The sequence below is a fragment of the Camellia sinensis genome, chromosome 2, assembly GCF_055761805.1.
Source record: "Camellia sinensis isolate YWXY chromosome 2, ASM5576180v1, whole genome shotgun sequence".
Lineage (NCBI taxonomy): Eukaryota > Viridiplantae > Streptophyta > Magnoliopsida > Ericales > Theaceae > Camellia > Camellia sinensis.
In genome coordinates, this window is record NC_138962.1 from 33,042,229 (window position 1) to 33,055,732 (window position 13,504).

Consider the following 13,504-nt stretch of genomic DNA (forward strand, 5'->3'; position numbering starts at 1 on the left):
AAATCATAAGAAATTATGAGAAAATGAACTCTTCTATCATATACTGTTTATAAATTGAGTGAGAAATGGTAAAAAATGATAAGAAATTGTAAGAAAGAGAATTCTCTTACTAAGGCTATTTTATTTCTTACCAAAAATAGTGAGATTTGGTAAAAAATAAATTAATTAGTTGTAAAATATTTATAATACTAGATTGTCCCTTAAAATACAAAATGAGAAAAAGAAATCTCACTCATATCTCCTTTGTTTCTCTCTCTCTCTTTCTCTCGATAAATTATTTATTACCTTAGGGCCATGTTTGTTTGGGTGGACATGAGCTTGGGATTGGACTAATAGTCCAATAAAATTATTAATCCAATGTTTGGTTAAACAATTGAAGTAGGGACTAATTATTTTAAACTTGATTATTAGTTAAGATAAGATATATAATCCAACGAATTCGTAATCTTAGGACTATTAGTCATGGGAATGCTAATCCAGTCCGTCCAAACAAACATGGGAACATTGCTTCACACTATTTATATTTAGATAAAAATTCAATTATTTTCTTAAAAGAGACAAACGATAATATGATCCACTATTTTAACCAATAATTCTTAAACTGTGACAGCACCTAAATCTGCCTTGGGACAAAGAATAATTTATTTTCTCACACATGTTTTACTTGTCAAAACCATTTTTTTATCAATTTCTACTTAAATTAAATACAAATCAAACTCGAGTAAGTCCATCATCAGTGGGCGCGCAGAAGTTGGAAGTATGACCAACCCATTTGGCGCTTTTCAATTTTTCTTCCATCACACACGGCACCCATTTCCATTTTCCAACTGCAAACACCGCTGCATTGCAATTTGCAAACTATTCATACTTTTCAATTCAAATTTGTGAAATTTCTCTGTCTCTCTCTCTCTCTCTGTCTCTCTCTCTCTCGTATACATAACACATACACATTCAATTCAATTCAATTCCAATCCTAGCTCTCTCTCTCTCTCTCTCTCTCTCTCTCGTATACATAACACATACACATTCAATTTAATTCCAATCCTAGCTCTTCCCCTCTCTCTCTCTCTCTCTCACTCACGCACACACCCTTAACACGACAACAATGGATTCCATTGGTTTCGTCTGCCCTCGCCTTCCAGGCGCTACCTCAGCACTCCATCACCACCAATTACCGTGCATTCTTACGTGTCAAAGCCTCATCCCACGCCCACCTTCTTCTCGCCGACGACTCGCCATTTCCGCCATTGCCTCCGCCACCGCCAATTCCACACCGGTTAGTCACTCCTCTCTCTCTCTCTCTCATCACGCAGAGAGGCGGCTTAACCTGTTCTTATTTTCCTGCTTTTTATATTTTTTGGATTAATTACATTGATCTCCTAAAGTTTGGAGAAAATACAGAAAGCCGACAATAATTGTAATTTTCTCTTTAAATGGACTGGGTGGTGTGAATATACAAGGAAAAAAATATATATAAAAGAGATTATAACATTATTTTTATTGATGGAAAAATGAATTAAGTGTTTTGTGAACTTATAGTTTGAGGGACTAATCTAATTAAGCCAAAATTAGGTGGTTTGCAGTATTTACTTCCAAAACTTTGTAAAGGGGAAGTGTACTTTACCTTATTTTAAATTTTTTTATCATATCATTTTTCATTGATGTTAGAGCCTTTTTTTTTTTTTGGTAAATTATAATTTATATTCATTTAATTTTTTATTATGATATAGTTAAATTAGGCATGATTTTGTCAATTTTAATTTTGAAAATTGATATTTGCATTAATATTTTATAAGCAATACAAATACTATTTGAGAATTGAATTTAATCTTCTAATATAATTCAATACATCGAAATCAAATATGTGCTTTTCTTCTGTTTGCTAAGGCCTTTCATGTGACACTATACGTATATCTTTCTCTTTTGTTTCCCTCTCTTACTCTGTTTGATTTGCAGCTAAGAAGTGGAACCTACACTGTCTGTGAGTTTATGACGAAAATGGAAGATTTACATGTTGTGAAAACCACGACGACAATCGATGAAGGTAATTAGGAAATGTAGGCTTATTTATGTTTCTTTAAAATGTTTATTATTCTTTCATTTTCTCATCACCAGCTTTGTCATCAACAGCTCTGGAGACTCTTGTGGATGAAAGAATTACAGCCTTTCCTGTGATTGATGATGATTCCAAATTGGTAATTTTATTTATTTATGCCTATCTTGTTTGTTCTAGAGCTTGGATTTTGTGGCTGGTGTAATGACATTTTCACGCCGTCATGCTTCAAATTCACGGGGAAAATTTGTAATAAAAGAATTTTTTTTAAAAAAACTTGGTGATTGGTGTGTCAATGTGTGTCACTCTAGATTCCAATCTGAAGCTGTATTTGATTGTGTAATTAGGAGAGGCACTGATTATAATTTTAGTGATTGTGGTACAATAAATAAAGCCAACTCCTTCTTTTACCATATGCGCCTGAGGTCCAAAGTGAAAGTCCTGCACATGTAGTAAACAGTTAAGTGATCAGGTTAGTGGTTGGTTTGGCTAGGAAGACACTCTGACGCATAAATCAGGTTCTTGTTAAATGGAAGAAGAAGAGGAGTATCGTAAGTAGTAAATTAGATCGCACATACCTTGTGTAGAACTCTTGCTACTTGTAGAAAGTGTGGCTTAACCTTATGTTCTTGGCTCATGTTTGTTGCATCCACTCTTTAGTCCCTTGACTGTATGTGGGCATTCTTGTCCTTTTCTTCATCATCGCATCACACGATGGGACTTTTTTTATTTTTTATTTTTTATCATCATTAGGGACTTTCATTAATATACTGGTTCCATCAGCGACAATTAATATGGGCGTCAGACATCCTTTTTGTGTTAGTTGAACCTTCTCTAGTAAGAATCCACCACATCATTGTGGTGTTTGGTGCTGACTGGACCTTCGTTTGTTACAATTAGCACTCCTTTATCTTTCCCAATCATAGTCGTGTTGTTGTTTCTCTCATATTGCCAATCACTTCTAGATTGCCAATCTTGTTCTCCGCTCAGCATCATGGTTGACTATTGTGCTGATTATGAGTTTAATTTCACCTCCCTATCCTGTATTGGCAAGAAAAGGTGAGATGGATATCAAATATTTTGTAGAAGTTGAAACCCTAGTATATTTCATTAAAACGAAGCTTTTGACTTCCTTTATGAAAATGTTTAACAGGAATAGAAAACCATTAGCTATTCTAAATCCGTGCTCTGGAAATTGAGAAGTTTAGACGCAAACAACATGTGCAAGCTTAGCTGATATTTGGTTTGTTGCTTTTCGGATCATTTATAAATCAATAGCTAATTCTCATTTCTATCCCTGTCCAAGTCCTAGATGCAACTTGGGTAATGGTTCCTGTGAAATTCATGAAATCAGAATTTTAAGTCCATGGCCTTCGGGAAAATCTTACAATGCAAACAATCTTGGAGATTGTTATTGTTCTATTCTATATTGAGTAAAAGCTATATTCTGGTTGCAGGTTGGTGTTGTTTCAGACTATGACTTGTTAGCTCTCGACTCTATCTCAGGTACTATTGTGAAACTACATATTTAAAGTTGTTAGGTCAATTCCTGCAAGAGTCAAACTTGAACTTTTTAGTTAATTTTGTCCTGGGAAAAAATTGTCATATGTTGCTTTCTGTTTTGTATTTGATTGATCTCGAAATCTGAGAGGTAGCATCATTGTGACATATATTTCTTTGTATATCTCGTTTGGCGATTTGTCCATTTTCTTTGATAATTTGGTTGGTGCTGGTTGTACACTTCATCATAGTCACTACTTAATGTTGATCAACTTTCACTCGGATTCTGTTCAGAATTCTTAATATTCAGTTTTTCCCATAAAATTTAAGACAATTACTTATGCTTCGTGTTTCTGGCTCTTAGGTTGTGGTGAAGCTGGTGCAAACCTATTTCCTGATGTTCATAGTTCCTGGAAAGTATGTGAGATAACTCTTTTCAATCGACTGCTTATGCTATCATCCATGATCAGTTTTTCTATATACTGTTTTTTTTTTTTTTTTTTTTCCTGACAAAGTTGTGGAATGTTGCTGTTGTGATTCTGGTGATATGCATCACACAATTGTTAATTGTTTTGATCATTTCAAGAATGTCCTAAGAAACATGGTAGACTTGTTGATTGACAAAGAATTGGAACATTGATCCTAAACTTTAAACTCGACGCTCTGATAGCTGAAAATTCAACCACATCCCTTTCTGTTAGTATATCATAAATTTCAAGTATTTGCGTACTTTTAGTTTGTTAATGTAAATGTAAATTACTACTACACCTACCACCAAACCTACCTCCACCTACTACTCCTATCACCTACTACACTCCACCAAACCTACCTCCACCACTCACTCCTCACCTACTCCAGAATCATCTCCTATATAATAGGAATTCTTGTACAAAATATATACACAACAATCTTGTAATATATCAAAACATCAATAATAATATACATCTCAATTTATTCTTACATGGTATCAGAGCAAGGTTAAAGATCTTGGTGTTCTTCGCCTTCCGGCGGGCGGCAACCTTGCCTTGACCGCCCGCCGGATCTCAACCAATTGACGCAGCTCTTCTATGTCTACGGCAATGCCAGTAACAGAAATCTATATCACAGCCATGCTAGCTCTGTTGTTTCTCCTTCTCTCTCTACCCCATCTGGGTCTCTCACTGAGTCAATATGGACTTCTTCTACTAGCATTCTGAGTCTCAGTTTCAGTACTCGGCTCTGCCTCAGCAAACTGTTGATTCTTCTCTGACTCACCTTTTTCATCACAAGTCCCAATCAGCTCCACCAAGTGCAAAGAATCAAGATGCCTGATGTCGGCGTCATTTGTTGCATCAAAAGTATATCCTTCCTCTGCAGTTCCTTCATCATCAGAACCCAAGTCCTCAAGATCTCCTTCAATGAACTTTTCAATGTCATCCTGATCCTTTCTAGTCAACCCACTGGCAGCAAGTTCCTTGTCGAGGGAATCAGTAACTTTCGTTATTGATGAAAAGCAAGGCCTAATTTCATCTGAATCCACATCTGAACCATCAGATTCTGCAGTCTGTTCTTCAACAGACAGGTTGAACCTCCTCCTGAAAAAAAAAAAAAAAAAAACTTGAAGATGCATTCAACATCACGGTCAAAGTACATCTGTGCATTACGATGAGATACTGATGTCAATGTTCTGCGGTATCTATCCAAAGATGATTTCAGGGTTCTCACTGAGTCAAGATGGACTTTTTCTCCAGCGAGTCAAACTCGGTCTGTCCGACCCGAACGGTGTTCTCTCCGACTGGAACGACCGCGACGCCACCCCATGCAACTGGACCGGCATCACCTGCGACCCGGCCACGGGTTCAGTCAGCTCGGTCGATCTCTCCAACGCTGGCCTCGCCGGTCCATTCCCCAGAAATCATGCCATTGATATCATCTGCAAGTTTTACCGCTTGGCAATCTCGATCACGCTCGGGCTCCTTCAGGGCCTTAATGACCAGCGCCGCCGCGGACGGCCCGACGGAGACCTTGGCCTGGCGGTTCTGCACCGTGAGCTTCACCGTCACTCGGAGGCCCTTCCAGTCCTCGGCTCTGGAGACCTCCATGTCTTCTCCGTTTTGTTTGCTCGTCCTAGCTCCTGCCTAGGTTGATTACTTGAATTTGCAGCTTCCTGAGAGGCCGCCACCATCTCCTTTTTTGTTTTGAAAAGAAGAGATAAAAAAAAAAAAAAAAAAAAAAAAACAAACAAACAAACAACAAAGTAGTAATCACGTGGGTAGCCTTTCTTGGGGCAAGACACCCACTCAATCTCTCTCTCTCTCATCCTTTTTGAAAACACACATTATTCTTCTCTCATCCATTCACGCTTTACACACCTCACCACCCCATTTTCTTTTTCTTTTTTTTTTATTTTATTTTAGCACACATAAAATAAAAAAAACCACCTAGGCCAATGGGGATAAAGATCAAGATGGCTTTGTCACGCGTGAAGGTAGCAGACACTGTGTATTGTGCTTTAGCTTAAAAGGTGTACTCACCGTGCGTGAGTGGTCACTTGGTATTATTTTAATTTGTTTTAAAAAAAAAAAAAAACAAAAAAAAAAAAAAAACAAAAACCAAAGAAGAAGACGGACTGCACACCAAACTCATTTTATTCATGTCGGGGTTCACCCCGATCACCATTTTACATCAAAAAAAAAAAAAAAAAAAAACCAAACCAAACCAAAACAACCACAACCACCGTGGGATTTTTCTTTTCCATTCTCTACTCTACTGCAGGTCTTTTCTTCTTACTTTTCTCTTGGTTGTCCCGTGCCAGTCCGGTCTCCGTGCTTCCTACTCCACCGAGCACGTTCACTCCCCCCTGCTCCTCCACTGCAGCATATGGCGGCCCTCCAAATCGGAACATCACGGTGGCCTTCCGCTTCAGCTCCTTGTTTTCTGCCCTTAGCACGCTTATCTCTGCTCGCGCATCCTTATACATGCGTTGGAGCAGAGCCAGTTGGGCGTTTAACTGCTGCACCTCATTTGTCCTACTCTGCAGCCGGTGCGACAAGTTTGTGACCGCCGTCATGGACTCCACACATGCCTTCAAAGTATACTGATTCGCCTCCACATCCGTTTGCACTGCCATTTTTTGCTCCACCGACTGCATCGGAAAGTTCAACGGAGCAAACCCAGTGGCGCTTGGTTGAGGTTCCAGTGCCACCGCACCAGTTCTCTCTCTTGTTGACTCGTTGAGGTCAGGAAAGAGAGTCAGCAGACCACGGGAAGACGAGGCCATTTTCTGGGCAACCAAGTGTTACAGAATATCTCTCGCAACAGAGTGTTACAGACACTCTCTCTCAGCACAATGAAGCGTTTTTCAGAGTTTTTTAGCGGGTTTTCTGCCTCAGCCTCAGCCTCCGCTTCGATTTATAAAGACCTTGACGCCGAGGCAGCCACGCGCATCGCGCGCCTCTTGACGCCAGACAAACGGGCACGCCAGCCAAGGCACTCACGTGCCTCGCCATCATATCTGGCACGCCCTTTGATGCATCGGGCACGCCTTTTGATGGCACGCCTTTTGACAGATTGGGCACACCTTTTGAGGGCACGACTTTTGAGGGCTCGATATCTACATCCATGTATATTTTTTTTTTTGAGCAGCCTATATCCACACTCATACAATGTCTTCTACACCGGTCAGCTTTATCAATCCCTTTGTTTCAACCTCAAATAGGTTTCTATCTTCACACCTATTTGAGTTTGAGGGGGGGTTATACACAGTATCATGTATAAGTCGCTCATGGTGCACTCCCTAAGTCGCCCCCTTGGTGCACCACCACAATATGCTACAACGGTCCGACATGACCCCATAAACTGTCCCGACATTGATTCCGGTCAGCTTCTACAACGGTCCGACATGACCCCATAAACTGTCCAGACATTGATTCCGGTCAGCTTCTACAACGGTCCGACATGACCCCATAAACTGTCCCGACATTGATTCCGGTCAGCTTCTACATCGGTCCGACATGACCCCGTAAACTGTCTTCTACAACGGTCCGACATGACCCCGTAAACTGTCCTGCTACACCGGTCCGACATGACCCCATAAACTGTCTTCTACAACGGTCTGACACGACCACACAGTGTCTGCTACAACGGTCCGACATGACCCCGTAAACTGTCCTGCTACATCGGTCCGACATGACCTCGTAAACTGTCTACTACAACGGTCCGACATGACCCCGTAAACTGTCTTCTACACCGGTCCGACATGACCCCATAAACTGTCTGCTACATCGGTCTGACACGACCACACAGTGTCTGCTACAACGGTCTGACATGACCCCGTAAACTGTCTGCTATAACGGTCCGACACGACCATACAGTGTCTCCTATCCCATTTTTAATTTTATTTGTCAGCTTATTTTTCTGTTTTGTTACTCTCTCCAAACTCAAGTTGGCTAGTACCTATCCTCCTTGAGTTTGAGGGGGGCTGTTAATGTAAATGTAAATTACTACTACACCTACCACCAAACCTACCTCCACCTACTACTCCTATCACCTACAGCACCAAACCTACCTCCACCACTCACTCCTCACCTACTCCAGAATCATCTCCTATATAATAGGAATTCTTGTACAAAATATATACACAACAATCTTGTAATATATCAAAACATCAATAATAATATACATCTCAATTTATTCTTACATAGTTTATCAATAATGCACATGACATGACCACAAAATTTTGTTGGAGGTCTTTATCCATTTTAAAATTTGAACTACTAAGATGTTAAATGAATAGAAAATGGAGTTTTTCATTGTATCAACATGTACCTTCTTACTTTTTTATTGCACTTTTGAATTCGAAGTTTTTACCAGAGACATACCAGTTAGATTTGCGACATAATGAAATGCCCCTTAAAGGTGTTCAAGTCTTGTACGAGACTGGTAACTATGAATGTAAGCATGTTATGTAGAATTCATGTCAAATTATTGACAATTGTAGTTGACATTGTGGATATTAACTAAAAAGTGAAGTATTTCATCAAAACAATTTAATTTCTCAATTTTTATTTGACTGCAAAAACCAGAATGATTGATTTTACACCTCTCTTCTGATTGTCTAGTTGACAGTTTCTATTGTATAAGAATTTATTTGATGTTTTTATGTGAAATCCTCAAGACATTGTGTGAAATCAACTCACAAGCTACTTGTTTTTGTGATTCTGCACATTATGGCAGAGATTTAATGAGATTCAGAGACTGCTTAGTAAAACTAATGGGAAAGTTGTTGGCGATATGATGACTCCTGATCCACTTGTTGTTCGTGAAACCACTAATCTTGAAGATGCTGTGAGGTACTTGCTCCTTTTTTATTCTTCCATAAACATCAATTTAAATTATTTAAAGGGCACTTTCTGCACTGTCTTTATGCTTTACTTACGAGTAAAACACATGTTCCTATGACCTCTTAATTGTCGGCAAAAAGGATTTGTTTGTTTAAATTGTTTTTAAATTTGGATTTGATGAAAATTTTTCCTATAAACACACCAAATAGTAATGATTATACAGCATGATTCTACTGATAAAAACAGAAAAAAGAAAGAAAAAAAAAAGAAAAAAGAAAAAACAGAGAAGGACGGACCTCTAAACTTTGCCTTTTTCGAATTTTTTTTTTTTTATTTGCTTCAAAATGTAATAGCCATTCATTTTCCTTGAAAGTTGGAACCATAAACACACCAAACTGATTTTTTTTCTTCTAATTTTCAGGTTGTTGATTGAAACAAAATATCACCGATTGCCCGTCGTAGATAGTGATGGCAGGCTGGTAAAATATTTTTCTCTTATTTGTTTGGCATTCCTTAAATAAGTGTATTTATTTGAGTTATATCACTTCATTATTTTTTCTGTACATTTTTTCGTAAAAAATAAAAAAAGTACACTTATTTAAATTATCCTAAATAACTGATTTATTTGGTTATTAGATTTTCAATTTTATTATATGCCTATTGGCTGTTTCTCATTGGTCTCTGTTTGTAAAAGGTTGGAATTATTACAAGGGGAAATGTTGTTGGAGCTGCCCTTCAGATTAGACGTGCCAGTAAGAGGATGCCACAATTGAAGATCATGACCGATTAAGGATCTGGGAAGCTCACTGAAGAAAGACGGCATTTGCTAGGACCAAAGTTGAAGGAAAATCTTGTACCATAAAGGGGCTATGAAGGAAATTTTTTCAACATTTATAGAAGAATTGTAATTTCTTATGGAGGTTAAGGACTGATCATTTTATTCTATTATATTCTTTTTTCTTTTTTTTTTTAGTGAACCAAATGCAATATTAGTATTTGAAGAAAGGAGATAGACTATAGGAAGAGTTTTTGGCTCATGTCATACCGACAAATTAGGAATGCTAGAGTCACTCCATTCTTTATAAATCTAATGTTTGGTGTTTCAAATCGGCAAAAAAACTAAGAATGCAAAGGTATCAAAATGTTTTATTTAATAGAGTAAATTATCAAGAAGTTTTAATAAGTCTTATTAAAAATAAGTCTTAGTAAAATTATTGTTAAAAATAATTTTTTGTGACAATATTTGGCATATGTCGCTAAAAATTGATAATTAGCGATTTTTTTTTGCCACGGTTTTTATAAATTGTCGCTAAAACTTACAATTAGAGTTCTTTTTGTGACGAATTTTTTAAACTGCTGCTAAAAGTTAAAAATTATGATTTTTTTGTGATCATTTTTTTAAATTGTTGCTAAAATTTATAATTATTGATATTTTTTTGACAAATTTTTCAAAATATCGTTGAAAATTAATAATCAATGACTTTTTTTAATAGTGTTTAATGAAAAATGTCATTAATTATATAGGACTTATTGGACAGGAAGTTTACTTATTAAGACCTGCACATAAGTCCCCTATTTGATATTATTTGAAATTAGAGGCAGGTTTGAGTGATCAAAACGGATTATGCATTTAAAAAAATTCTACCCAAATTTTGCCCAGACTTATACCATACATTTTGCAACAAACAATTTGCAATGGCAGTTAGTTACTGTGATATCAGTAGAGGGCAATTTGACAACATTACTCTTTGATACTATATATTGGGGTGAAACGGACTTGGGTCAATGCTGTGCCAAAGTGTCTTATTTTGAGATGCATTATGGGCTTATTTTTATGATCTGAACCGTTCATTTTGTAGGATTTGTTGAGTACTTCAAGCCTACCAAAAATCATATTAATCGGATATCAATAACTATATGATCGAATTGCATATTTTTATACTATTTTTCAAAAGAAAAACTTCTTATTTATATTTTTGGTTATCAATTATATAGTTATTGGTATCCGATTAATATGATTTTTGGTAGGCATGAAGTACTCAACAAACCTTACAACATGAACGGTTCAGATTATAAAAATAAATCCATAATGCACCACAAAATGAGGCACAATAGTCACTGCTGTGCCAAAGGCACATCAGTGACCCCAATTCCGGATGAAATAGTCTAGCAATACTTCCTCTAAGCGGAAAATTTCAGATTAACCATGATTTTAAAAATATATATGTTGGGTTAATCCCACATCGACCAGGGAGGGACTCCCACTTTCACCTTATAAACTGGCCCTCTTTACTTGTCAATAGGCCTTTTCTCCCGAGAAGGAACAAAACCATGAGACTCCGGCAAAAGTGGACAATATATTGACGGGGTGCGAGAGGACAGGCGTCGCGAAATTTGGCGTTAGAAGGAGGGCTGTTTGGTAAACTCTCTCACTATTGCGGCCCAGTCTGTTGGGTCAATCCCACATCGACCAAGGAGGGACTTCCACTTCCACCTTATAAGCGCACTGGTTCCCTTCACCTATCAATAGGCATTTTTCCTCGAGGAGGAAAAAAAGCATGAGGCTTCGACCAAAGCAGACAATCTATTGACTGGGCGCGAGAGTACAGGGGTCGCGAAATTTGGTTTTGTTCCTCCTCGGGGGAAAAGGCCTATTACTAGGTTGAGTGTTGGAATAGCTCAGTTGTTGAGCAATATACAGTCCGCTTTAGGATTGAGGGAGCTGGTCCCCTTCTCACGGTTTTAAAGGCCTATTGACAGGTGGAGGGGGCCAGTGCGTTTATAAGGTGGAAATGGGAGTCCCTCCCTGGTCAATATGGGATTGACTCAACATAACTCCCCAGTGGACTAGGCTGCAATAACGGGAGAGTTTGCCGGATAACCCTCATTCTAGCACCAAATTTCGCGACGCCTATCCTCTCGCGCCCCGTCAATATATTGTCCACTTTGGGCAGAGTCTCATGGTTTTAAAGGCCTATTACCAGGGGTGAGTATTGGAATAGCTTAGCCACCGAGCAATATACTATCTGCTTTGGGGTTGAGGGAGCTGGTTCCCCTCTCACGGTTTTAAAGGCCTATTGACAGGTAGAGGGAGCCAGTGCGCTTATAAGGTGGAAGTGGGAGTCCCTCCCTCCTAACATAACCCCTTAGTGGACTGGGTCGCAATAGCGGGAGAGTTTACCGGACAACCCTCATTTTAGCGCCAAATTTCGCAACGTCTGTTCTCTAACGCCCCGTCAATATATTGTCCGCTTTGGCCAGAGCCTCACTGTTTTGTTCTTTCTTAAGAGAAAAGGCCTATTGACAGATAGAGGGGGCCAGTGCGCTTATTAGGTAGAAGTGGAAATCCTTCCCTAGCCGATGTGGGATTGACCCAACATAACCCCCTAACAGATTGCCTATTGACAGGTGGAGGGGGCTAGTGCGCTTATAAGGTGGAAGTAGGAGTCCCTCCCTGGCTGAAGTGGGATTGACCCAACATAATCCCCTAGCTGATTGGGTCGCAATAGCGGAAGAGTTTGCTAAACAACCCTTTTTCTAACGCCAAATTTTGCGACGCCTATCCTCTTGCACCTCGTCAATATATTGTCTGCTTTGGCCAGAGCCTCACAATTTTGTTCCTTCTCGGGAGAAAAAGCCTATTGACAGGTGGAGGGGGCTAGTGCGCTTATAAAGTGGAAGTGAGAGTCCCTCCCTAGTTGATGTGGGCTTGACCCAACATAACCCCCTAGCGGACTGGGCTGTAACAGCAGGAGAATTTGCCGGACAACCCTCCTTCTAGCGCCAAATTTCGCGACGCCTATCCTCTCGTGCCTCAGCACTATATTGTCCACTTTGGTCGGAGCCTCACGGTTTTGTTCCTCCTCGGGAGAAAAGACCTATTGCTTGGGTGAGTGCTGGAATAGCTCAGTTGTCGAGTAATGTGTACTATCTGCTTTGGGTTGAGGGAGTTGGTCCCTCCCTCACAGTTTTAAAGGTCTATTGACAAGTGGAGAGAGCCAGTGCGTTTATAAGGTAGAAGTGGGAGTCCCTCCCTGGTCGATGTGGGATTGACCCAACAATATATAAAAGTAATAATTTCATTTTGATTTGTACAAAAGATTTGGTGGTGGTGGTATTCGGCACCCATATTAACTCATTTAAATAAGATGCAACCCATTCAAACATATTTATGGATGTGGACAAATTTTAAAAAAATTTAATTGACTGAATTTATAGTTTTGGATTGAGTTTGCTACCTTTGTATATATGATGGTTATTTAAGGGGGCCATTAAATAAGATTAAATTTTGTAAGGTTTGTATTTGGTTCATGGATTTGAAAAGAAAAAAGAAAAAGATAAGTAAAATCTGAATAAAATATAATTATATTTCATACATATTTCTTCTTCTTTTTTTTTTTTTTTTTTTTTTTTTCAAATCCTCACTCAAATTTATAAATCAAACACAAAATAAGAATGAACAAAAGGAACTCTGTAATATTTTAGAAACATTTAATGGGCCATTAAATAGGATGGGATCACATAAGAAAAATGTCTAAATGTCACTACATATAGCATATAACCATTGTCTATAGGGTTAATTTGTAGTTGGTATCTCCTAGAAGATGCACATGATATGTACTCATTTCAG

General features: G+C 38.5%; 1 protein-coding gene across 1 annotated transcript; it reads left to right on the top strand.

Moving 5' to 3' along the window:
- The first annotated feature begins 723 nt into the window (after nt 1-723).
- Nucleotides 724-9,833, top strand: LOC114257687 (CBS domain-containing protein CBSX1, chloroplastic). The gene is made up of 8 exons (XM_082905650.1): nt 724-1,276; nt 1,957-2,044; nt 2,131-2,195; nt 3,511-3,559; nt 3,918-3,970; nt 8,768-8,883; nt 9,296-9,353; nt 9,569-9,833. The coding sequence occupies exons 1-8, from the start codon at nt 1,106-1,108 to the stop codon at nt 9,662-9,664; spliced, it is 696 nt and encodes a 231-aa protein (XP_082761776.1). The 5' UTR covers nt 724-1,105; the 3' UTR covers nt 9,665-9,833.
- Nucleotides 9,834-13,504: the final 3,671 nt, after the last annotated feature.